The sequence below is a fragment of the Embiotoca jacksoni genome, unplaced genomic scaffold (genome assembly GCF_022577435.1).
Source record: "Embiotoca jacksoni isolate LCO1_2020_lvr unplaced genomic scaffold, fEmbJac1.0.p SCAF_4, whole genome shotgun sequence".
Taxonomy (NCBI): domain Eukaryota; kingdom Metazoa; phylum Chordata; class Actinopteri; family Embiotocidae; genus Embiotoca; species Embiotoca jacksoni.
In genome coordinates, this window is record NW_027185392.1 from 18,997,092 (window position 1) to 19,022,228 (window position 25,137).

The 25,137-nt window shown below is 40.9% G+C and overlaps 1 protein-coding gene across 2 annotated transcripts in view; it reads left to right on the forward strand.

Annotated features, from left to right (window-relative positions):
• Positions 1-2,105: 2,105 nt before the first annotated feature.
• LOC138209471 (zinc finger protein GLIS2-like) overlaps positions 2,106-25,137 on the forward strand; it is a 31,763-nt gene continuing 8,731 nt past the window's right edge. Inside the window, exons 1-5 of one of the 2 annotated variants that reach the window (XM_069168079.1) lie at positions 2,106-2,555; positions 15,278-15,316; positions 20,707-20,895; positions 22,329-22,522; positions 24,779-24,952. In XM_069168079.1, the coding sequence (XP_069024180.1) occupies positions 20,730-20,895; positions 22,329-22,522; positions 24,779-24,952 (534 nt within the window). In that variant the 5' untranslated portion in view covers positions 2,106-2,555; positions 15,278-15,316; positions 20,707-20,729. The remainder of the gene's footprint in view (positions 2,556-15,277; positions 15,317-20,706; positions 20,896-22,328; positions 22,523-24,778; positions 24,953-25,137) is intronic. The other variant, XM_069168078.1, reaches the window with a different exon arrangement.

Consider the following 25,137-nt stretch of genomic DNA (forward strand, 5'->3'; position numbering starts at 1 on the left):
TGATTCTGTTTTTACAGAACTTCAGATGTAAAGTCAAAGACTTGTTTTACTGTCAAACATAGCTTTAAAAGAGATTGTTAATTTCAGTAAAAATATATTCTCAGAAAAGATAGGCTATATTGCAACAGGCGTTAACATCAAGCCCCCAAGATGTGACCCACATTGTCTTGTTTTTGAAAACCTCACTATTAAAGGGAACAGTAAGAGTTAACGCCACTAGTTTATTGCTAGTTTCTTCTTTTTAGTGACTTAGTAACCGACTTAAATTTTGCACAAATTCCCATTAGCCAAAATGACTGGACACGAACCAAAATTAGTTCCCTGCTCAAATCAGTTTCAAAAGGATAGAATTTGCAAAGGATTTGACACTTCATTTACAGTGTTTTTACAGTCATATATAACTTATAAAAGTCACATAACAAAAATGTTTTTATAACGACATTCATGTCCTTCACTTATAACCACAAGAGGGAGACAACGAACACAAACTGAATAAGTGTTGACTGCACCAGAATAGTTCCAGGTTATTGACCATGTAAGCTTACAATACAACACAATACACTTCATTTATTTCAGTGTAGCTGGCTTTTGATTTTCATGATCTACAGGTGATTATCAGCTCAATGTTGTACAACAAATTGACAGAACTGGGTAGTATAACTCAGTCATGTGAAAGTGATGGTCTTAATGCATCGGTTCTAGAGGTGGCAGTCTGGTTTGTTCATAGTACAATTATTGGATGGATTACACTGAGGTTTGCCTGAATTTTCCCTTCAAATAAAAATTCATAGCAACCAGGGAGAGTGTCTCTGTGGTTTGACAGTACAGCACAAAAGTCTCCTGTATGAAGACTTGATTTAACACCACTTGTTTTTTTGTTTTCACTTTTGTCTTGCTCAGAGGTATACTGAAGGGTATAAGCTGGAATTTTCCATTTATCCGGGCTGAATTCTTTGATTTGCTCTTACAAAAGAAGTGGCATCTACCATGGAAATTTATTCTGTGCAACTAACCTGATCGAAACTACACTAACAGCCAACTTTGGCAATTGTGAAATAGATGATGCACCAACTAAACTAGATCAAGTCAGGCTTTACTCTGTTATCCTGGATTTCTTAATTCTGCTTTGGTAAAACAACCCAAAAGATCAGTGTGACTCTCTTGGACTTACAATTACTGTAATTCAACCTCCATAAGAACTGGAGCAGGATGTCATTAAAACTTGTAAGGGCATCAATCCGAAAGCAATGCTCAAAGGTTTTTTGATAATTTTAGACTGAAGGACAAAAAGTAATCTGCATAAGTCATCAAATATTTTGAGTGTTTGCACCAGTGTGAGGTTAGCACTACACAGATTCCAGACTCACCCAAAGACATGTCTGTTGATTAATTGATTTTGAATTGCCTGTAGGTGTGAATTTAAGCGTAAATGGTTGCCTGTCTTCTGGTCGTCTTTCAGTGCTGGCCCTATGAACTAGCAACCGGTCCATGGTGGGCCCCACCTTTGCCCCTATGTGGTAGATAATGGTTGGATGGATGGACAACTCTCTGCCTCATCACTACTGAATGGGCTCCAAGTTGCTGGTTCCCAACCACTAGAAGGGGACAATGAGCACTTTAGACTAAGGCAGGGACAACGATAGGAGGCTCATACACACTTTTTTCTGGTTGAAATATTAAATATTAAAATGCAATTGAGATATCCACTCTTGAGGTAATCATACTTTGTGTCTGTGCATTCATTCAGGTAGAATAGGGACGGATTACCCCAAAAAACACACTGAGGATAGCTTTAATGTCGCCTTCTGATTATGTGAACAGTTAACGTACAATATAGGCTATTTAAAATAAATGGTTGCAGAATAGACGTGGAAGAGGGATAGATGCAATAAAAAAGTGTTGTCTCCTCAGAGTTAACAGCTGGAGGAGGACGCTGGATCTGAGCTCTGGCAATTTTCTCCCTCTCTTCCACTGTCAATAAATGTCTCCACCTCTCTGTCCCTGTCTCTCCACCCCTCTCTCTCTCTCTCGCTCTCTCCCACCCAACCAGCCTCTTCCCTCCTCTCCGCCGCTGGAAGCTCAGTTGACCAGCGTCGCAACTGAGCGATGCGCCTCCTGGAGAGCTTTTACCTTTTTGCAGCTGATTTGACATTCACATCGCAGTGATACAGCTTCGCATTTGAGTGACATTTAGTTTCTCTTCCTCGACATCAATTTCTTTACATTAGAGCAATTTTAATAGAAAAAAAACAACTATTTACAGGACAAGGTTTTCAATTGTACATTTGAAAACTGACTAACAAACACTTTTCTTCCTGAACGATCCCCTGTGGGGGGATTTGCTTTCAAAACAAAGATTCAGTTTTTTTTTTTTAAACTTGGCAACCAGCCGGTGTCAGCTGATAACTCCGTTGAAGATGGTGCAGGAAACACCGGACAAACTCGCTTGATTTTGGTGAATCGTACGCTCAGTTTGAAACTATCTCCAGAAAGCATCTCCAGGCAGACTACAGGGAGCAGAGGAGGCTGTCTCACGGTCCACAAGCTGGTTTAAGGTAAATCCTAACAAAACTCCACCGCTGCCTTGCCAGTAGATATTTTTTATGGGGGCCTATCCTATTAATTTGATCTTTCATAGATCGTATCCTATATGAATAGTCTCGGATGCATGAAGTAGGCTACATGTGTATCAAATCCATAAAAGTATTGTTTTATATACAACGTAGCCTAATATACGGTATACTATTACAAAAAGCTGCAGTCTGAGTATAAACATGAAGTTAACATCTGTTGGTGGTAATGACTCATGGGAGAGTGCAATGAAGAATAGTGCATTCTATTATTGTTATCATTAACCAGTTTGTCAGGAGTTAGAAATGTTATCAGTAAACAAACAACATATTTTTTTTTAGCTCTCTTTACCATAAATAATGAACTGATTTAATGATAATCATCATATTTGTCATATGGTACTTACATTCATCCTCATATTGAGCTTTAGACTGGTAATGCATATACAGTATGTGTCTGGACACACTCCATAGGGAATCATTTACAGTTAACCATTAACCAGCACATGTGCCATGCAAGTTTTTTATATAAATACAAGTAGTGTTCATGAGGAAAATGTCAGCATTATTCATTTGTTTGCACGGCTCAAAATGACCTGTGATTATAGTGAGAGTTTAGGAAATAGCATGACATTCGTAAGGGTTCGATGAGCCTCAAACGAACTGCAAGAGTGCGCCCAGACAAGAATTTTGGTTGAAGATTACTAATGATTTGCATGGAGAAATCTTATTTAGGAGGTCGATGGGTGAACAACATGTTTGAGTTTGACAGGTTTGCTTCAAAGGCCAAAGTTTGTTTTACCTTCAAATGCTTTTAGTTGCCTCCTGCGAGTGTGTCTTCATTCTTCATTCATTCTATCTGCGTGGGGGCCATATCAGCAAAGCATCCAAATTGTCATTGACAAGTGACCTATTTTATTGTCTATACATTATTGTGTCAGTGGGACAGTATGTCAGCTTTGTATTGATCCAAAATAGGAAATAGAGGAAATAAAGGTTGGAAACCCCTGATTTATGGTCTTCAAAGCTACCAATCTACCAACTGGTATGCCTTAACTCAGTGTTAAACCCAATGGACAAGTTTAAACCCTATAAATGACACATATAGGCACACACAAACTCCTGCATACACCACCATTGTACAAACTACCTAGTGGGGCAGGGTGGAGACAAGAGCTTTACTTCCCTCGCAGTATAAGTCATTAAATCCCACAAGTCCTCCACCCCCTTAACACCAATCAAGACTTATCATCCTCCCTAAAATGTCCAAACTTCAGCTACACTGATTCTCATGCTTTCACTTAATCTCTCCACGGTCCCAGAAAGCACGATGCATTTTAGGAGTGACCTATGGGCGCGTCATCCCCACTGAAACTCCTTGCTACGCTTTCTAAGATGCAACATGGTGGTCAGGGCGAAGGGTGTTTTGAGAATGTGGGGTTTTCATGTGACGGCAGCGATGTGCAGGTTGCAGGCTCGTTGCATCATGCTATTCTCGAAAGGCTGGCCAGACGCTCATGGATGGATTTTATAAAGGCTGTGAGCCAAGCAAACTCCTTTCCTGTTGTTGGGTGCATCGGTCTTATTGACTCCTTCAACCCACACTGTCTGCTACAAGGGTGGGAATGCTGTTCATACATATGGGGCCCTGTTTGTGTGTGTGTGTGTGTGTGTGTGTGAGAGAGTGTGTGTGTGAGAGAGTGTGTGTGTGTGTGTGTGTGTGTGTCAGTATTGGGATACAGTGAAACTCGCAAATAATCATACAGGAAAGAGAAATACGAATAGAATTTGGAAGGAATAAAAAAATTGACAACAAAAGAAATGGGTAAAATCATTAAAGATCAATGTTACATAATTTGGATTTAACATCGTGATCTCACAACCGTCAATCATTGCATCTATCGGCCCAACATCCACACTTTTATGTGGAAGAAAGCACCACATTTTTAAGACCAGAGAAAGTTTCGAGGCAACTCTGAGCTGTTGTTGGATGTCAAGAAGCAAACTTGTCGTTGCACAGCCTTCCAAATTAAAGACACAAAACAGCCTGGTTACGAATATCTTCTTTTGATCAATTCTACAAATAAAACATGGGACCTTAAACGGGAGGTAGCCAAAGAAACAGAGAAAGTGAAGAAGGCAAAAGTAAGTTGGGAAGGAAGAAAATGAGGCAAAGATTGCAATATTTAAGACAAGCCAAAGGAATGATGGATATTGCCATGTTGGTCTAGGTGTTCATGGCAGCAATCAATGCAGGCTAAGCTCCTTTTAGGACTTTGAAGGTCCCATGTTTTGCACTTTTTTGGTGTTTTATTCCCAGTCTTGATATTCACAAGAAGGTTTTAGGTACCGAAACCCTTCTCAGTATAGCTTTACATCTTTTAAGCTGCCCTACCAATAACTGACTGTTTTGTGTCTGTGTATTTAAGTCACATTGGGATGCACGCCCAGGCCAACAACAGGTCTTCTTTGGTCTTGATCACTCAGTGTTTTCATCAGCATTAAAGGTTGGACAGTGGGCCTATGCTAATGGCAGACATGACATGGTTGTGAGTTTGTGACATCGCAAACTTAAAGAAGTCCAAACAGCTCGTCTAAAAAAACACGGGAGCCGAAGACGGGCCTTCCTTCATGGAATCACAGTGTTTACTTAGCAGCTAGACCTGCTTTATAATTTAAAAAAGAAATGGAAATAGAAAATTACACAATAGGAACCGTAAAGTCTTTAGTGAAGACATAAAATGACTAAAATGTATGCACAAAGTACAAAGTAATCAAATATTAGTCGGACAAATGACTGAAAGAGGGAAAGGATGACAAAAGAAGGGATGAAAAGTGAACTTAAAAATACATTTAATGTGGAGTAAGTAAAGGCAAAAACAAGAAGGCAAACAATGGAAGAAAAATGAATGACAGAAGGAAGAAAGGGAAGCAAAGATGATGGAAAGTGAAGGAAAAGTGGAAGGACAAATGAAGGGGGGGGAAAGTTAAATAATGGGGAGAAAGCCAAGGAAAGAAAGCAAGATGAAGACAATACAGTTAAAAACAATGAAGGAAGAAAGGAATGGTAACCAACATGAGCAAAGAAATTATTTAATAAGATTTGAAAGAAGTAATAATAAAGTGAAGTAAAGTAATATAGTGAAGAAAACAAAGTGGAATAAGCCAAGAAAAATATATTAAGGAAGTAAACAATGCCAGAGAAGAGGGAATGACAGAAGGGATTACAAAAAGAAAGGAAGAAATACAGAAAAGGAAAAAAAAAGTAAAGGAATCAAACAATGGCAGCAAGAAGAAAGTCAGAAAATGTCGCAGGAAAAGCAAGCAATGCAAAAAGGTTGAAAGAAAGAAGAAGGAGATGGAATGAAAAATAACAAGAAGGAAAGAAGTAAAAAACAAAACAAAGTGAGGTAGCCAGGAAAGAAAAGAAAGAAGGAAGGAAAGAACAAGGAGATGTGGAAGAGGGGTAAACAAGGAGAAAAAATGAAATAAGTGAAGTGAAGAAAGAACCAACCAAATCTGGTGATGCGTATAGTTGAAAAGGGAGATTAGAGGGAGACCTGCGATGCCTCTCTGCTCCTCCATCACTCTCCTCCTCTTTGTACCTCCAGCCGTCCTGTGGTCCCCAACCTGAAACCTCCCACTGATGCCTGCTGTGTGGCTGCTGGCCTCGGCCCTCTGGTCTCCATACTTTCCCTGCTGTTTGTACATGATGGGTTCAGTGGGTTCAGCCCAGCTATAAAAGCACCACTCCCCCTGGTTCTCCCCTGCGGCACATGCAGGAGTTACCAGGCCTCATACGGGAGGAGGGGGAGGAGGAGGAGGAGGATGCCTTCCTGGTTCTCCTCCATAACTCTCCTCTCCTCTCCTCTCCTCTCCTCTCCTCTCCTCTCCGGCTCGTTGGCTGGTTGTGGTAAAGTTTTTGGGCCCAGCCCTGGACCAGACATTCATTTTTCTCCTCTTAGTTTCAAACCACTAACTAACCACTGGCTCCCTGCATCCCCCCCCTCCTCCTCCACCTCCTCCTCCATCTAAGGAATGTCTTATTCACCTCCTCTCTGTGTCTTCTCTCTCTGATTCTTACATGCTAAAAGCTCAGATGCATTCGCGCCAACATCTGCAAATAAACACGCAAATGAACGCACATAGCATTGCTCTAGCCAACATGTCGACACAATCCAGTAAACACACATGCACACACACATTTTGACACACAAAAGCCCCCTCCCCACCATCAGTATGTGCCGACCACCTGTGAGGGTACACACACATCCATAAACCTCCCTTTCTTCTCTCTCTCTTTTCCATTATCCTCCTGAGAGCCCAGCGCCGGGGCCTTCGCTTCCAAACCAAACATAGACCAAATTCCGAAAACCCCAACTCGTGACCCCCCTTCGTCTCTGCCTCTCTCCCCTTCATATTCTCCTCTCCCCTCCCTCCCATTCGCTCTCTCTCTCTCTCTCTCTCTTTCTTTTTGGGCTGTGTTTGAGGAAGGAGGCAAACGAAATGAAAAAGGCCTGGCAGAGAGAGGGAGTGAGCTGGGAGGGGAGAAAGAAAGGGAAAAAGGATAAAGAAAGAAAGATATCTTCTCTTGGTTGGGAATTTTATTTGTAAAGGGCCATCAAGTGTCATGGCAGATGGGCGTAGGATCACAAATTAGGCTTCCCCTGTGTTCCAGTGGTCCATTGATGTGGACTACAATGGACAGACTGCTTATTTTTCTCTTGTGGCTACTTTGATGATGGTGAATTTTGCTGTGGTGTCAGTCTCAACAAGTTCTTAGCTCCACTACTGGTACAGTCATATGAAAAAAATCACTTGGAAATAGTTGGCTTTTCACAATATTTTCAAAAGCTAACAGTTATGAATTCGCCAATGAATTCTGCATCATATCAAAGAGTGCTTGAAGATAATGTGAGGGCATCTGACAATAGAGGTTGAACCTGTAATTAACCTTTCAACAGGTTGATGAACCTAAAAACCTCTAAGGAGTGGCTCAAAAAGAAGAAATGGAGGGTTAGGGAATGACCGAGTCAAAGCCAAGATTTGAAGTTGGAGGAATTTGGATAGTGGACTGGACAAAACCTCCAGAAAGCCGATGTCAGAGACTGGTGAACAGACATGTAAAACCTACAAGAAGTTATTTCTGCTAAAGAGAGCAAAACTAGCTCTTGAGTTGTACTTACTTTTTCCACAGAAGAATTTTACTTCTTTTTTTTAAAATAAATGCCTGAAATAACTCTTTGTGGTGTTGTTCAAGTATATCACTTTTAACGATACTGTTACAAAAAGGATCAAATGTTTAATTATGTCAAAATTATGTCTTTTTCACATGACTGTACACTGCAGCTAATTCATATTTTTATTACCAGTGATCTGATGGTTGTTGTTTTCAAATTATAAATCGGCAAATGTTTTGTAGAATGTCGCAGTGTTGTTAAAAAAAAACACAAAACTGCGAGTGCACAGCCGAAGACTTAACAACCATGAGGAACACAGGAAGTGCAAAGAAATGACTGGTTTTCAAAACCACAGGGACAGACAGGTGACTGAAACAAACTGACAAAGACGGACAGAAAGAACAGACTAAAGTGAGAGGAGGACAACGAGGGACAGATGAAACTAATCTGCAAGGGACAAATTCATCAAGACACAGGGGATGAGTGACTACAAAGTAACAGACTACCAAACTACAAAATAAAACAGGAAGCTCAAAATCCAGACTGAACTAAAGACTACAAAACGGAGAGGGGAATTCCACACAGTTACCTCACTTCTGGGAAGGAATCCGCTGATCACTGCAGAACTGTTAAAATGAACTGATTTGGTTAAAAAGGTTGCTGTTTTTAAACCAGGTCTGGGTTCGAAGGGCAAAATATCTCCATTTCAATATATTTAATCTTGAATAAATGACACATTGAAGTCACCTTCTTTCTTTGCCTTTTGCCTCCATGTCTGTTTATCTTTCCCTATATATTTTCTGATGTTTTCTCCCAATCTCACAGCTTTCATCTTGCTTTTTTTTTTTTTTTTTTTTTTTTTTTTTTTTTTTTTTACCATTAAGGTAACTACTAGTAAGTAAGGTGCTACTCTGTTTCAGTTTTAGATTCAATCCCAGTTAGATTCAGGAGGCTATTTCACACAAATCCAGAAAATCAGGATGAAATCGGTGGATTTTTCCCCAGTGTGGGGAAGCCAACCCCGTGATTGATTGTTTTAAGGAATTTGGAAGGAAAGCGTGGCGTTTATTTACCTGTGTAGCAGCTCCCCCGCCTCTAAAAAGTGCTTGCAGGCAGGATGGAAAAGTTTTAAGGTGGTTTGACGCTGAAACTCCCCATTGAAATGTGTACAAATTGGATAATTTTCAAATGGCATGTTACTCCTACAGCCTACTGACTGCCTCTTCTACAGGGCTCATAATGTCTGTTAGCATTAAAACATTATTAATTCTTCCTGCTTAACTCTCGGCTGACTTTTTTCCAGCTCATTACTCTGTTATTTGATGGTGCCTTTTTCCTTTCCCTCCCTCTTTGTTTCCCCACCGAGAATGAGAGGAACGGCCTACAGTACAGCTGGGATTGGTTATTATTTACTGGCTTGGCACACACACACACACACACACACACACACACACACACACACACACACACACACACACACACACACACACACACACACACACACACACACACAGTGGAAACAAATTGGGTGAATCTGCTCTGCACATAGGAATGTGAGGCACATGTGTTTGTGTGTTTTAGGTCTGGATGACAGAGCTGAGGGAATGAGAGGGATGCTGAGAAAGAAAGACAGAAAGAAAAAAAGAAACAAAACGAAAAGAAAGAGAGGGAAAAGAAGTGATAGAAAAAGAGAGATTGATTTCTGGGAGGCAGACCACTCTTGGCCTCGTCTGGCTCTCCTGACAACGAGGGTTAAAAACACTTTTCTCCCTCAGTCTTTCTGTCTCTCTCCACTAACTCCCCTCCTTCCTTTCTGTCTTTCATTTCCTGACGTTCCTTCCCTTTTTCGTTCTCACTGTTCGAATATTTTCAGCACAACCCTGAATGTCTGTTCTTTTCTAACATCCCTGGACTTCTTCCTATTCATCCTCTTCTCCATCTTTAGTCTTTCTCTTTCCCTCGCCCCTCAGAGGGCGGTGGTGGGTGAAAGGACCTGGGAGGGGGGATCTGTGGATCTGCTGCTCCGCTGATGGTGAGGAATTACAGGGAGGGAAAGCAGAGAGCAGAAGTGAAGAGGTTTCTGTGTTGACCTTGTCCCACTGCCAAACGGTGGGATGGTAGTGGAGATATTGCAAGGGATTATGGGTGGGGATAGTGAGTGAAGAGAAGGGACAGAGAGAAGAATAAATGATGAATGAAAGGAGACTGAGGAGTTTACTCATATGGAAGGAAGTAAAAAAAAAATCAGGAAATAACAGTCAGGAAGATACAAACAAAAATCCAATATGATTGAAATGCTCTAAATTCAAGGATTCAAGGTGAATATACAGTTTAATAGCAGACATAAACAGATTTATGGCATCTTTGCTCACTGCAGCCAGAGCTTTTTTGGAGCCAACCCCTAGCGACACTTGGTGGTATTGCACTTTATGGGACTTCTGCTTTGCCCTCACTTGTCAAACCCAGAAGCTACGTCTACTTTTATATCCAGTCTATGGTTGAGACACAAGTCTAATTTTTTTTTCAAAAGGATACTTTTGGTTTATTTCAACCTGGTGTGTTTGCCATTAATATGGCTATTGTGACTCTAGGTCATGCTCCACACTCCACCCCTCTATTAATGAGATTCAAATGAGAACAGGCATGATTTGTCTCATTATTTTGGATTAACAAAGTTAAACATTAACTCAACACCATGCATCAGTGTTAAAGAGTGAGGTCTGAGCGTGCATATCTCTATATGTGGGGGATGTTATGAGGCTACAGACGTCTTGGGATTTAAATGAGCCTTGTATTTACATAGTTATCTGTTGCAGATTTATTATAATAAAGTTAAAGTTTTGATTTAAACTATAGAAGGAAAACTTCAGTTTTCAGTTAAAGTTTGAGGTTGACTGTCCCCTGAAGTCCAGTATTCTCTCTCCTTTTAGCTGTTTCACTCTATAACTTCTAAAGGGAAAAATCCAACTCTGTCAAAGCTAAATACTCCACTTTATGTTCACCAGTTTGTCACACACTTTGTCTGGCTGCCATTTGATGCTGGAACGAACAGAGTGGAGTCGGTTTCACAAACTTTTTGGTTAAAAAAACAGCTGCTCAGTGAGTCTGGAAACAATGCTATGAGAGTAGTTGGAGTGTACCAGTACAGTAAAAGCTACAAGGCTTCATAGTGCTGAGGGGGACTGCTGTTCATAATTGGGGTTGTCCCTATGAGTGATGCATTTTATATTGCATGCTGTAATTTGATTCATTTTTAATGTAAACATTTGGCTTAGTGCTGTTTTTATGTACACTCACCGTCCACTTTATTAGGTGCACCTGTTCAACTGCCCGTTAACGTAAATATAAGTCAGCCAATCACATGGCAGCAACTCAATGCATTTAGGCATGTAGACATGGTCACGATGACCTGCTGAAGTTCAAACCGAGCATCAGAACGGGGAAGAAAGGTGATTTAAGTGACTTTGAACGTAGCATGGTTGTTGGTGCCAGACGGGCTGGCATTTCAGAAACTGCTAATCTACTGGGATTTTCACACACAACCATCTCTAGGGTTTACAGAGAACGGTCTGAAAAAGAGAAAATATCCAGTGAGCGGCAGTTCTCTGGGCAAAAATGCCTTGTTGATGCCAGATGTCAGAGGAGAACGGCCAGACTGGTTCGAGATGATAGAAAGGCAACAGTAACTCAAATAACCACTCATTACAACCGAGGTATGCAGAAGACCATCTCTGAATGCACAACATGTGGGTCCTTGAAGCAGATGGGCTCCAGCAGCAGAAGACCACCGGGTGCCTCCTGTCAGCTAACAACAGCAAACTGAGGCTACGATTCACACGGGCTCACCAAGATTGGACAATAGAAGATTGGAAAAACATTTCCTGGTCTGATGAATCTCAATTTCTGCTGCGACATTCAGATGATCGGGTCAGAATTTGACGTAAACAACTTGAAAGCGTGGATCCATCTTGCCTTGTATGAACGCTTCAGACTGGTGGTGGAGGTGTAATGGTGTGGGGGATATTTTCTTGGCACACTTTGGGCCCCTTAATACCAATTGAGCATCGTTTAAATGCCACAGCCTACCTGAGTATTGTTGCTGACCGTGTCCATCCCCTTATGACCACAGTGGACCATCTTCTGATGGATACTTCCAGCAGGATAACGCACCATGTCACAAAGCTCAAATCATCTCAAACTGGTTTCTTGAACATGACAATGAGTTCACTGGACTCCAACGGTCTCCACAGTCCGTTGTGGTGGAACAGGAGATTCACATCATGGATGTGCAGCCGACAAATCTGCAGCAACTGTGTGACGCTATCATGTCAATGTGGACCAAAATCTCTGAGGAATGTTTCCAGCACCTTGTTGAATCTATGCCACAAAAAATTAAGGCAGTTCTGAAGGCAATAGGGGGTCCAACCCGATACTAGCAAGGTGTACCTAATAAAGAGGCCGGTGAGTGTATGTCAATAATTGTGTGCTCCCATGTTTCTGTAATGACTAAAACTGATAAACTTCAATGTCCTCCATAAAGGAAGCAGCTCCCACTTTAGCCAGGCAATAAGATGGTCCATCAAACTAGTACCATCTGGGAGTTTACTATACATGGTTAAGTTCATCTTTGAGCTACAAAGGGATAAACTGTGATGAGGTGGGTTTATCCATTATTACAGCCCGGCTGTATCTCTTTCCTCCTCAACTGATCTCCTTTCCATTTGTAAAGCTCCAAATATTTGTCTCCTGCTTGTCTCAGAAATTAACTCATGAGCATTTTCCTTCTTGGATCCTACCTGTCTGCCTCCAACATTTTAAAGTTAATTTTTAGCTCCATATGTTCAGTTAATGACAGACGTTAGCAGTGTTATGCAGTAAAAACATGTAATTCACTGCCTAATGTCCTCGAGTTTGAGTTTCAACATTCTCCAACATGTCGTTCGACAACCCGATTGTGTCTGAGCTTGTTCTGCTAGAAAATAGCTCAGCGTCTTAATGAGAGTGTAAGATTGGGTCATTGTTGCAATGCATTCCGGCTGTTTGGAGTGTTTCACAGTACAGAAATCAAAGATTCAGAAGAGCCAACCACAGAAGCCTCCCTTTATTGTTAATATAGTAAGATAGTGTAAGAGTTTAAGACACATAGAATAACTGACTTGCCATCATATAGAAATAAAAACAGCAATATTTGCAGTAGTTACTTTAGCCCACTTGAAGAACTACAGCACCACCTTTCATGACATCTCACAGAGTATCAGGTCTACAACACTACTAAAACCACAAAGTCGAGTTCCTGCTACTTTAGTGTCAATAATTTCTGACTTGTGAAATTTCTGTAAACCACATCAGTCGGATGCCCTGAAGTAAACAAACAAAAAAACTCCCATTACACAAAATGAGGATAACATATGATGCACAGATAAGAACAGAGGAGCAGGATGTATTGTTGAGTGGGGAAGACTCTGTCAATAATCAACTATGACTCTCATGTAGTCCTATGAAAATGTCTTCTGGACTGTCAGACTCATAAGGAGATCGGATGATTGGTGAGGGTCCTCAGCTGATCTAACTCTTGATGCCTGAGTAGGTTTTGGATTATAGTTTGGAGTGAAGTTTCACCTTTTCATATCTTACTTATCCATTCATTACTGAAGTTGCTGATATCACCACCGTAATGTTTATGTAAGTCATGTTTAGTTTAAAGCCCTGACATGTCATCTCCCACGAAAAGTGCACTTTCTGCTAGCAGCAGCTTGGTGACCTCACCAGCTGCAGGTGACACTAAATGGTTCTGGTGTTTTTGTTATTGGGGGCTGAAGCCCGGCATGGGAGGAGTGGGTCTTTGCCTTTGCTTTGGCTTTGGTGCCATCGGTCCGTCCACATAACCCAGTATCATGGTTAAGCATGTAATACACATCCTCGTTCACAAGAGGGAAGTATATCAGTATCACGTTTTTGCCCCGTGATGTGTATCACTGTCACGTGCCTTAGGAAAACAAAACCATGAGCAATCTCACTGGTTCGTGTTAATGGAAAAGCCACGTGGTTACGGCTAGGATTGTCACGTCACAGACTCAAACCCTGTTCTCCTGGATGAAAATCCGGGACTTATACCACCTCTCATACCACTGTACCTGGACTTCAGTGGCCTTTGTACTTAGTGACGCGTGACATCAGTCACGAGACATCCGTTACCTGACCTTTACATATGTGTTTTTCTTACGTCTAGACGTGATAGTGGAAGCGCTTGTTTATTACACACTTTGCCGTGATACTGGTCGGTTCTACTTCCACACATCTTTCAGTGTCTCATTTCTAAATTACTAGCAGTAGAAAGGAGCACTGGTTAAACACGTAAGCCCACAAGTGTTGGTGTAGCTGTGGCCTTGAGAGCTGTCGCTATGGGGGTCGTCCGCTCACACATGCACAGTCCTCACGCAGAAGTTTGTGCACCAGAATCCTGCTATTAAACATTTTGGCCACAGAAGCCGCTGTTGCTACTGCTCAGCTAATGTTACGTTCTTTTTCTTCAAATATATATCCACATCTGTTGCGTGGACTTACTCCTTGTCGTGAAACTTTGCTGTTGGAACTTTTGAAGCATATTCTGTTACAACCCTTATAAAAGGTCCATTTAAGTCTCAGTGCAATTCAAAGATGAGTTTAGAGATGAACAGAGAGTCAAACATTTTTCAAGTGAAAAACGACATAATCCCTGTCTTGAGAGGTTACTCCCCTCGCCCCGTCCTCCCCAAACAGCAACCACCACTCCCCTCCTAAGTGGTGAAGACGCCAGTGTCAGTGTGAGAGACACTGCAGGCTCGACTGGTGGCTATTGCAGACTCGCTCTGCAGAGTTGCATCACTTAGCGCTGCTGAGACGCAAGAGAGGGAGGGAGGGAGGGAGGGCAATACTTAGACAAATAATGGGAAAAGTGTGAGGAGAGGAAAGGGTGGGAGCCCTTGTCTGACTCCCACAGTTTCTGTTTTCTACATGCCGTTTTCACCACCTACTCACTCTTGGTCTCCCCGTACCGAGCCATTTTTCTCGTCCTGAGGGAGGTTTTGTTCCCCTGAAAGCTGACATAAAGAGCATGCTTTAAATCAGAGCTGACATCATTTGAAACATTCACAACTCGTGAAGACTGACAGTAAATTTGCTTTTTGCCACAGTGGCAGCAAAAAACACCTAACTGCAGTGGTGGTGGTTTTGTGTTTGTGACTTGAGTTTGAGATGTGACATGGTCATTAGTGTTTTGGATGATCTACGTAGTCCTGCTGAAACAAAACACTTCGACTTCAATAAGCAAAGACGAACTCCTGTTTGTCTTCCTTTTTTAATGAAACTTTTGCCTCCAAGAACACAGTTTTCCCTTTTGTCTCCATCTCACCACAGTGTGTGTGGAAAGCCGAACCCCCCCGCTGTTACCTCTTTGTTTCCAACCTCTCTCTCTGTTTTTACAATCGCTCTTTCTCCATGACTCAAACCACTCTGTCTTTTGTCTTTTGTCCACTACTCTTCAAACAGGTGTCCAGTTTCAGCCGATTCCAGCCACTTCTCACGAAGGTACCTCAGCCTTTTCAGTCAGTCTCTGAGCTTGTGCCTCCAAGTCACAAAAACAAAGCCTCCTGTCATCCTCGCTGTTGCAGCGGCATTGCGTAATACCTTATAAGGATGTGGGATTGAAAGATCAAAGGATATAACCCCCAAAAAATAGGAGCTGACATCATTACTGGAGTCATATGCCGTCTTGTGTCCGTGCTCCCTCTCTCTGTTTCTCTGCTGGCACATAAAACACTGACATTGAAGAATTCTTCAACCCCACAACCCCCAAATCCAAACTTTTATTCTCCAATCCTGCAAAAGATTTGGGAAACTTGTGATTCTATCTTGTGAATTTCACCCTTTTTCTTATTTTAAAATATTCTCTTCATGAGAAGGAAGTTGTGTTGAAGATTGTGTACATAAAACAGGAAGTAGGAAGGAATGCCTTCTATAAAGTGTGATACAAGTATGTGTTTCTGCTACAACAGCAAGAAAAGGAATTGAAGAAAAATGAAGGGAGGCAACTCAGAAATGCACCGGAGAGTCAAAAAAAAAAAAATTTAAAAAATGGGAGAGAAGAAAAAGGGAGTGGGAGGATCAGGGAACAGGAGAGGTAGCCTGTGCTGTGCTGGAGGACTGGGAGAGGAAAACCACAGGAAGGAGTGAGAGCGAGAGAGGAGGGAGAAGAAAATAACGGGGAGGGAGAGGCCAGATCAGGGCACCATGGAAGCAAACGTTTCCTGTGACAGGAGGAACGACTCTTACGTGTGTGTGTGTGTGTGTGTGTGTGTGTGTGTGTGTGTGTGTGTGTGTGTGTGTGTGTGTGTGTGTGTGTGTGTGTGTGTGTGTGTGTATATGTTACACCTGAGGGGGACATCAACACTCTGCATGTGTGTCTGTACTGCCTCACATATAATCCAGTAAAAACATTTTTGTATTTCTACTGCATTAGAAACTGTCAAGTGGGATTTGGTGTGTGTTTGCATGTTTCGAGTGTACTAAAGGGCTCCAGTGTTCAGAAGATTGGGGACATCAGCATCATGTGTGTGAATGTGAACTGATGTTTATTTGCAAACCCAGGTGTGTACACATGCAGATACTGTTGTGTAAGTGCAGTAAAAAGCTGCTGTTCTCAGAATATGTATATACATGTGTGTGTTTGTGTTACCATCTTTGTGGGGACGTAGCTTCAGATTTCAACCATTGTAGTACGGACGTTTCTCACTTGTGAGGACATTTTGCCTTGTCTTTACTACTTTAAAGGACTGTACACTTGATTTTAAAGTTAAGATTAGAGTTAGTTATTGTAGGTGTAAGCGCTGGAGTTTGGCATTTAGCTGTGGCAGTTAAAGTAATGCAATCTGTTAATGAGTGGTAACGTATAAAAAAGTGCAAGTTACTGTCGCTTAGTGAAAAAAAACCTATTATGTGTTTAGAATATGCACTATATGTGTGTGCATGGATGTGTGCACACAAGTACATAATGTTTGAGTGCAAGTCTGTGAATAGTCAAAGTATGTGGCAGTAGGGGATCCATAAGAGGGTCTGGGCATGCTGCCCAATCGCAGGTCATTGAGGGAAAAAGGAGGAGGAGCTGCTGGAGGTTGGGGTTGGTTATGAGTCTTGCGCATGTTTACTGGTGTGACCCTCATCTGCCTATGCCTGGATACATATGGTCCTGAATGTGTGTGCCATCACAATACCTCCAAATAGCAGTGTGTGTGTGTGTGTGTGTGTGTGTGTGTGTGTGTGTGTGTGTGTGTGTGTGTGTGTGTGTGTGTTTGTGTGTGAGAGAGAGAGAAGTCAGTGAGGTTGCAGTGGAATGTGAAACCAGTGTGGTGAGGTAGCTGGCAAGCAGGCAGGAGGACCTAAACACTGACTTCATTGTGGTTTAGCCTCTGCCTTATATTATGTCGGGGGATTGTGTCAGTGATTGTGGAAGAATTTGCGGCGACAGCCAGTTTAGAAGTTAAAGAGGTGTACATGTAGCTGGAAAGTTGCCGGTTTTAATCCAGCCAGTCAGAGTAAATTAGGAATGCTCTTACTGCCAGCTATCATTAAAGAGCCATATAGCAAGACACCCAATAGAGGCTTTGCAGTTGTGTCACAAAACTACTTGCAACCCACGTCTGGCGCCATTTAGGAGTTCCACTCTCCAGTGGACCGACTAAATACATAACTACTGTCTAGAAAAACAGATACCTGCAAATGTTTTTGTGGCGTGGGCAGAAGGTCTCAAGTGAGACTGAAAAGTATGCAAGAAAGATTTCTTTCCAAACTTTGGTTAAATTAAAAGATTTGGAGAAGTTTAGGGAAATATTTTTATTTGGCTTCTTGCTGAGAGTTAGATGAGAAAATCAAACCCACTGCCATCTGTGTACATTAAAGGTCCCATATTTGACACTTTTCTGTTTTGCAGTATTGATTTCCATAAAAATATATTTTTGTCTCAATATAGTTTAACATCTCTTAAGCTTCTCTCCAGAGGTCTACCAACATCAGGTTGTTCTGTGTCTGTGCCTTTAAGGTGCATTTCATATCAATGACTCTCTCTTCTGATTGGTCGACTTTTCCAGCCAACCCCAGATTTTCTCGATCCTGTAGTTTGTTTGTTTGTAGTTTGTTATTTTACGGGAAAATAGTTGGACAGTGGCCTGCTGAGAGCGGACATTAAACATCAGCTTTTTAAACATCACAAACGTATGGAAGTCTAAACGGCTTGTCAAAATGGCACAGATCCTGAATACAGACTGGGCGGGTTTATTCATGGACTGAACATTTTTACACTTTTACAGTATTTATACAGCCCCTGAATCTGATTTATAAGTTAAAAAAAAAATTAAGAAATTGTAAACTGAATTTATACAATATGGGACCTTTAAGACTGGAGCTGGAGCCAGGAGGGAATAGTCTTAATGTAACTTAGTGTAAAGACTGGAAGCAGGAGGAAACAGCTCTATTTAAAAATCTAAAACTGACAAATTTTCACTGTGGCGACCCTCTAAGCAGAATCTATTTTACTTTAATGTTGCTTCTTTTCACTCTAGACACAATCAGATATGTAAAACTGATAAATTGTGATTTACTGGGAGTTATATGGTGAAACCAGTTCGTGGTGAACAACAGTTAGATGCAGATTTCATGACAAAATCTCTTCTACAAAATGAGTAAGTGTCAATTTTTTTTCCCTTTAAGTGCTGTGTTAGTCTTAGAGCTTTTCCTCCAAAGTAGAAGCGTACACTGTGTCCTCACATTACAGGAAAGTTGGCTCAAAGCATAAAATATATCACATTTTTAAGGAACTGCTATTGAAACATAAAGTAATCAAAACACATAAAGTAACGGGGTAGTGCTTTGCAGTAAACAAGCTAATTCCAATCCTGTTCTTTTATGACCAGACATATATTTGACCTTTCTGTACTACAGTGTCTTATTGGCAGATCGGACAAATTGGTGGAAAATATTAGCTGTGTTGACACATACTGTATGTTAGGGTAATAATGTTGGCTTTTGATGGTGTGAAATGATAAACTGGGTATTTATTAGACTCTGAAAACAAACAGATGACTGTGGATGTGCCAGGCATCTCTCAGGTGTGAACAACGTCAGTGTGCTGTTTTAACTTTCCCAACAGCTGTCAAGCATTTTCCTGCACGTTTGGTCCACTTCACTGCACAGTTTTCCCCCTCTGGGTTCCTCCAATGAGACTTTTTTCTTTGAAGCAGATATCTGGGTCCTGAGTCATTCGTTCTAACAAGAACCCACGAATTGAGTCATGGACCGTGATAGCTTTTTGTCTCATGGCTCACCCGCAGTGTCATGCCATCCGAGGTGGAAAACTACTGTAAAATCTTGTTTAGCCCCTGAGAAACCAACCACAGAAATGTAGAGGAGCACAGTAACAAACCCACATATCATAATGCCTCTCCGAGGTTTTCCCCTCAGGGGCTGAGCTACTACTAAAGTAGACAACACAGGACTGAACCCTGCTATTTTTAAATTGGCTTAATTGTCTTTGAATACATGGATGAAGACAACTCAAATTTGAAAGGAGCAGGCCAATTACTTAACATGTGCGGTTTATTGAAATGCTCTTGATGCTAGTTATTACTGATGCATCATTACTTATCACTACATTTAAGTGTAGCCTTTGCTTCTCTGCACAGTGTGGTTTACTTTCATTCGTTTTTTGGTTTTGTTTGCGTAATTGTATTTCATTATTTTAAATTAATGCAGTACTAATTTACATTGGGAGTCTGAAATTAAGTGATTTACTGCCTTGCTGTTAGTGTTGATTAGGATTGAGGACTATTACAAAATTTGGTTTATAAAAGTAACATTTGTACTGTCAACATAATTGAATGTATAGTCTGGAGAGCAGTATCATTTCAAAAGGTTGTTCCCCCTGGTTCAAGGAAATGTGAAGCTGCATATACTTTCAGCTGATGTTAAACACCCACTTTATGTGATTTATGCTGCGTTTACCACAGCAATTGCACTGGATTCATATGGCTCACTTTGTCTATAAGCAATAATCAGAATAATTAATTATTGAAATCTGGAGAGGATCCATCTGTAGCTGTGAGCTGTGCTAAACTGATCGTAATATAGTAAACAACTAAAATGATTGTTTGGCTGACTGATAAAGTGTGAAGTATATTTTAGAGTGAAGATTTAAATGCCGTCAGCTGTCACCACACTTGCTATCACACGGCTTTGCCATCATTTCAGATCTACCTGTTGCTCTTAGCACTGATGTCAGTTGTAGAGTGGTGTAAAAGTAATGCCATCTCCTGATTGGTCAGCATCTCAGAGTACCAGACCGTTCAAGAGGTTGTTTTCAATACTGACTTCGTCCCACTGTGAGGGGGAGGAAGGGACTTCCTGTAGTGGTTAACACCCACAGGAGTGTCACAAGACTGGAGTCATTTTGTTCATGTGCTTTAGAAAATCCTTAAAAACCCACATTTAATGAATTATATTTTTTAAGCTACTCATGTTTAATATTTTAATAAATAAGTTACACCTAAACCAAAAGTTTTTTTTTGTTTTTTTTACTTTGGTTAGCTAAGCTAATGCCAATGGAAAAAAGCCAATGGTAAGTTAACCCATTAGCTTAGCATTGGCATTTTACACATATCTCTATATATTTATGCTTTACAGTAAAAATGGTAAAAATACCATTAAGATTTGAGATTATAAAAATCATATTAACACAAAATGTATTCAATAGCAGCTCAATGTCAGAATCAGTGCCTTAAAAAAAAAAATCACTCCAAGCTATTGTCATGTCAAAATAGCTGAAAGCGTTTTGTGTAAAAAAAAAAAATTAAAGATCAAATAGAGCTTATAACATGGATATGGGAAGCCATTGGAATTGGTTGGTTAACCGCTTTTGTTTTTTCTTTCAGATTTGCAGCTGTAAGCAGCCACCATGCTGTCATTAGACGAGCCACTGGACCTGAAGCTTCCTTCAGGACGAACAGACGGTCCAGTGATACTTGGAAAGAGGGCCTGTCCTTCCTCGATCTGTGCCCCCCTCAGCACCACAAGACCACGGCTACAATGTACAACCTTCCCATCACCTCCCTCTTCACCAGGTAGGAGTTAGCCAGAAAAACTGAAGCGCAACATACAATATTCTCAGCAACATACAACCTGGTAATACACCCATGAGTCCGATAGAGGGTGCCATGTTAGTGCCATGTATTGCTTGAGGCATAAAAGTTCTCATGCATAACTCAGGACTTTCATGCGAATGACCTGTGTTCATGCCATGCAAAAGCAAGTCACGTAATACAAGCAAGTTATGTACATAACATCAAGTATTCAACGCACGTAACTTTACTTACGAACCTACTTTAACCCGAACCGTGATCTGTTCCACGTGATCTTTGGTGCCTTGACCACGGGTGCACTTTTTATGCCTTGGCATGGCAAAACGTGGCCCTGACACAGTGTCCTCTAGTGGACTGGAGGGTGTATAACATGCTTTGGCGTGATTTTTGCTTGCTACAGACATAAAGACAAGGTCAACTCATACAAACACATGGCATGCCGTTGATGATGCCATGTTACAGAGATTAGGTCTATTACCCTGGTAATGCAGTCATGTAATAAGTTGATTCTCTGTTCTCACATTCCCAGTAACTTAATATTATGAATCCAATGAATGGTAGCTCTTTTCGGTCCTCAAACAGACATAGATTGTCCCCAGATTTGTCAGCGGTGCTCCTAACTAGAGGAGCGTGACATTGACATGATGTGGCCTCAAAGAAAACCACAGAATGGCCTCCCGTGACAGTCATAGACAGGAAGGACTGTTTAACCCCAGACTTGACTTAGCCTAAGTGCTCAGTAATGTCTAATGTGTATATGTCATGGTCTACTCTGTGTATATTGTCATATTTGATAATGCCCTTTTGCCCTAACCTCTTGTATACTACCTGTCCTATGCAAATTACATAGTTGCTGGATGTGGGCTGTGTGTATTTCTTGATGAAGTGAGTGTTTTCACACTTTCACAGTATTTATACAGCACCCAGACCTGCTTTATTATCAAAAAAGAAATGGAGATTTATAAAATATGTGACCTTTAGGTCAGTTATAAGCTAACCAAGCTGTGAACCAAAGGAACTACAATTTCCCATAAATAACAAGACATTGACTCTAAAGTAAATACGTACGTATGCAGTTACTTATGTAACGCTTTAACAAACAGGACTGGACAGGACTAAAACAAAAAATATGATAAAAACAAAAACAAACAAAATGTGAGAACATTGGTATAAGAAAAGCCTGGGAATACAAGGGATTTTCTTTTTAAAATTTTTTTTTTTTTATTAATGCCAGTTGAGCTGGATAATCTATAAAATAAGATATATTGGATTAATGATCAACCGATGGAAGCCCCATTGTAACATATAGATAGATAATACGATGGGACCTAGCGTAGACCCTTGAGGCACCCCATAATTAAAAACAGCAGTTTCAGACATCTCATCCTTAACTTTAACTCTAATCTCCCATCCAGACTCCCAGGCTTCCTCTCGAGAACGACCCGGGTCCTGCTTCACTCCTCCAGCCATGGACCTCAGCCTGTCACCTTCCTCCCGCCATGCCACTTCCCTTTCCCCATCTCCCTCTTCCCCATCCTCCCCCTCTCCTTCCTCACCTTTAGAGTCCCCTCACAGCAGCAGCAGCCCTCAGCCACATCTCTTCTCTCGGGTGAGTCCAGGCGTTTCACACCGACACCTGCACTTTTTTTCAATCGGAGACATAATGTGCAATAATGTGTACATTATTTACCATCAGTTCAGATACCGCAGCTGCAGTTACTTTTGTCATGCCAAAGAGGACTTTTGAGATTTGATATAAAAGATTGGACTCTGATTGCACAGTGAGGCTCCATGAAGCAAACCAAGCATGCAGAGAATCTGACTACCTTCATATCTGCTTTGAAGATCTCATAACGAAGTGGCATGCGGCCTGTTTCATAATAACAGTTTGCGAGCATTGTTCAGTCAGATGAGACAGATCACAACTGGTTGCAGTGTGAAGGTTTGACAAATGATTGTTGCTCACAAATTGTGTATGAATTTTCAAGCCTCCAGGGGTTTTACAAGGATCACATGTATCACATTTGTTTAGATTTGTAAAACGTGTCAGGAAATGACCTCATTTTACAAATCACAGCTCGCTTGTTGCTTTGGATTTTAATCCAGTCAATTGACATTTCTTCATTTGAGAAATGGTTATAATTAGGCATACACTGTGGTAAAACTAATGCTACACAGGAACATTGTTTTATAGTCCAATTGGTCCAGCTCTAGATAAATAATTTTGACAGATTCATATTCTTTTATGCCTTCCAAAATGATCACCAATAAATAATAAAAACACACCTGCAAGCTTTTTATTTTTGTCATTTCTGAAAAATAGCTCCTATAACACAGCATGGGGCAACACTGGCATAAATAGTGCTATCCCAAGTTAAAGAAATGTTTTTCGAACGTATATACTTTCTCACAATCAGTTAGATGTTTGATAGCGCTCTCATATCTTTACAGTAAGTAATCAAGCTTTTGCAAACAGCTGGTTATCTTAGCTCAATGCAAAGATGCAAAGACTGGAAACAGGGGGAGCAGCAGACTGGTTCTATCCAATGCTAACAAAATCCCCCACCAGCACCTTTAAAGCTCACAAATGAATGTTACAAAAGATAACTAGCTGCTGGCGATTGCTATTTATCTACAGAAATATAAGTGGTATCGTCTCATCTAAGTCTCTGCAAGAAAACAAATGTTAATCAAATGTGTATCAATGTTTGGGAACACACCACTGCCCCTTATTATATTTCCTTTCGTATTTGTGCTTCACTGCTCCACTAACCTGACCCAGTCGTTTTGTTTCCATGACAAAGACACTGCCGGTTTGTGTGTTGCCCTCAAGTTAAATGGGATGTGTAAGAACACAACTCTCCCGTTTCATAAAAATGCACTTCAGGGAACACTGTCCTGTGTAGGTGTTTATCTTAATGTAATCAGCTCATCTTGTGAATAGGCACGACCGCAGTCTTCTCAGAATAATCCAACCAGGGAATTGTTGCGGCTGAATGTGCTCCGCTCTTCCTCAGCAGGCCTGAATTGAATTGGGATCCTGGGAGTGAATCTAATTTGTCGGTGCAGTGTCTGCGCACAGCACACAGACATCCAGTGACTAAATCAAATTCTAGCCATGCTTGAATGGTAAAACATCAAACACACAGCTTCTTTTGTGCAGAGCACCAAATCTCTCCTCTTGGCCCAGATTCATCATTTAACTCAGAAAGTACCTTTTTTTCAAGTAGTCCTAAACATAAAAAGTGGACTGTGAGACGCATTCATCACATATCGTCCTCATTAGGTTCTTCAAAGATGCCTTTGAAACTGTTTAGTAAGACTTCTGTCGATGACAACTTAGTCAGCTCAGCAGTGCACATTTCTGTTGTAAGGCTGAACATGCAGAACTTCAATCCCTCTTTCATCAATAAATACCGATCAAGTTATTATTATTTTTTAGCAAAGACTGTAGTATTGAGTCAAGCTGTAGCATTTCAACTATTTTTATAATACTAAACCGATTTATCGTTCAGATAGACCTCAAGGTGCACACAACAAATTAATAATATTTTGAGAGTACAGACAGTGGAGTAGCAATTATATTAGTATATACTTTGCTTCTATCTGATTTCCTCCTACAAGTCAGTTTTCTTTTCAGTCAAGTCAAAGCTGAGATTTTACAAGGTTCTCAGTATTAGATCCTCTTCTTTCCTCACTATTCAGGTTTTAGATATAGACATTGCTGCTTCAGAATCAAAGGTCAGAGGGGGATATGAACAGTTTGCCCCACTTTGTTTCTCATAGTTGCACTACAATAATGTGAAATGATGGTGGTATTAGTGTGTCTTACTGTGACTGTTCTCTCCATCCTCCTCTCTTTCAGGACGCAGCTCATCATCGATGTGTGGAAGGCGGAGCTTATCCGTTTTATCTCCCGATCAGAAGCCCATCGAGGGGCTACAGCTTTCCCTCCTCCATGTTCATTGGACAGAATAGAGAGAAGCCAGTTTCTCCAGAGCCCTCGCTGGATGGTCAGCTGGCCTGCCGGTGGATGAAGGTACATATAATGATAAATATTCTATATTTCGTTTAATATTCTACAAAATGAAATCACAGCAGCAGTTGCACTTTGCCGCAGGCTATATAAAGTTTGCTTTACATTAATTTGTCACAAAAGATCAATAAAAAGTCTCTGTGCAGCACAAGTCAGATAACATAAAATAAATTTCTGCTACCAGAAAA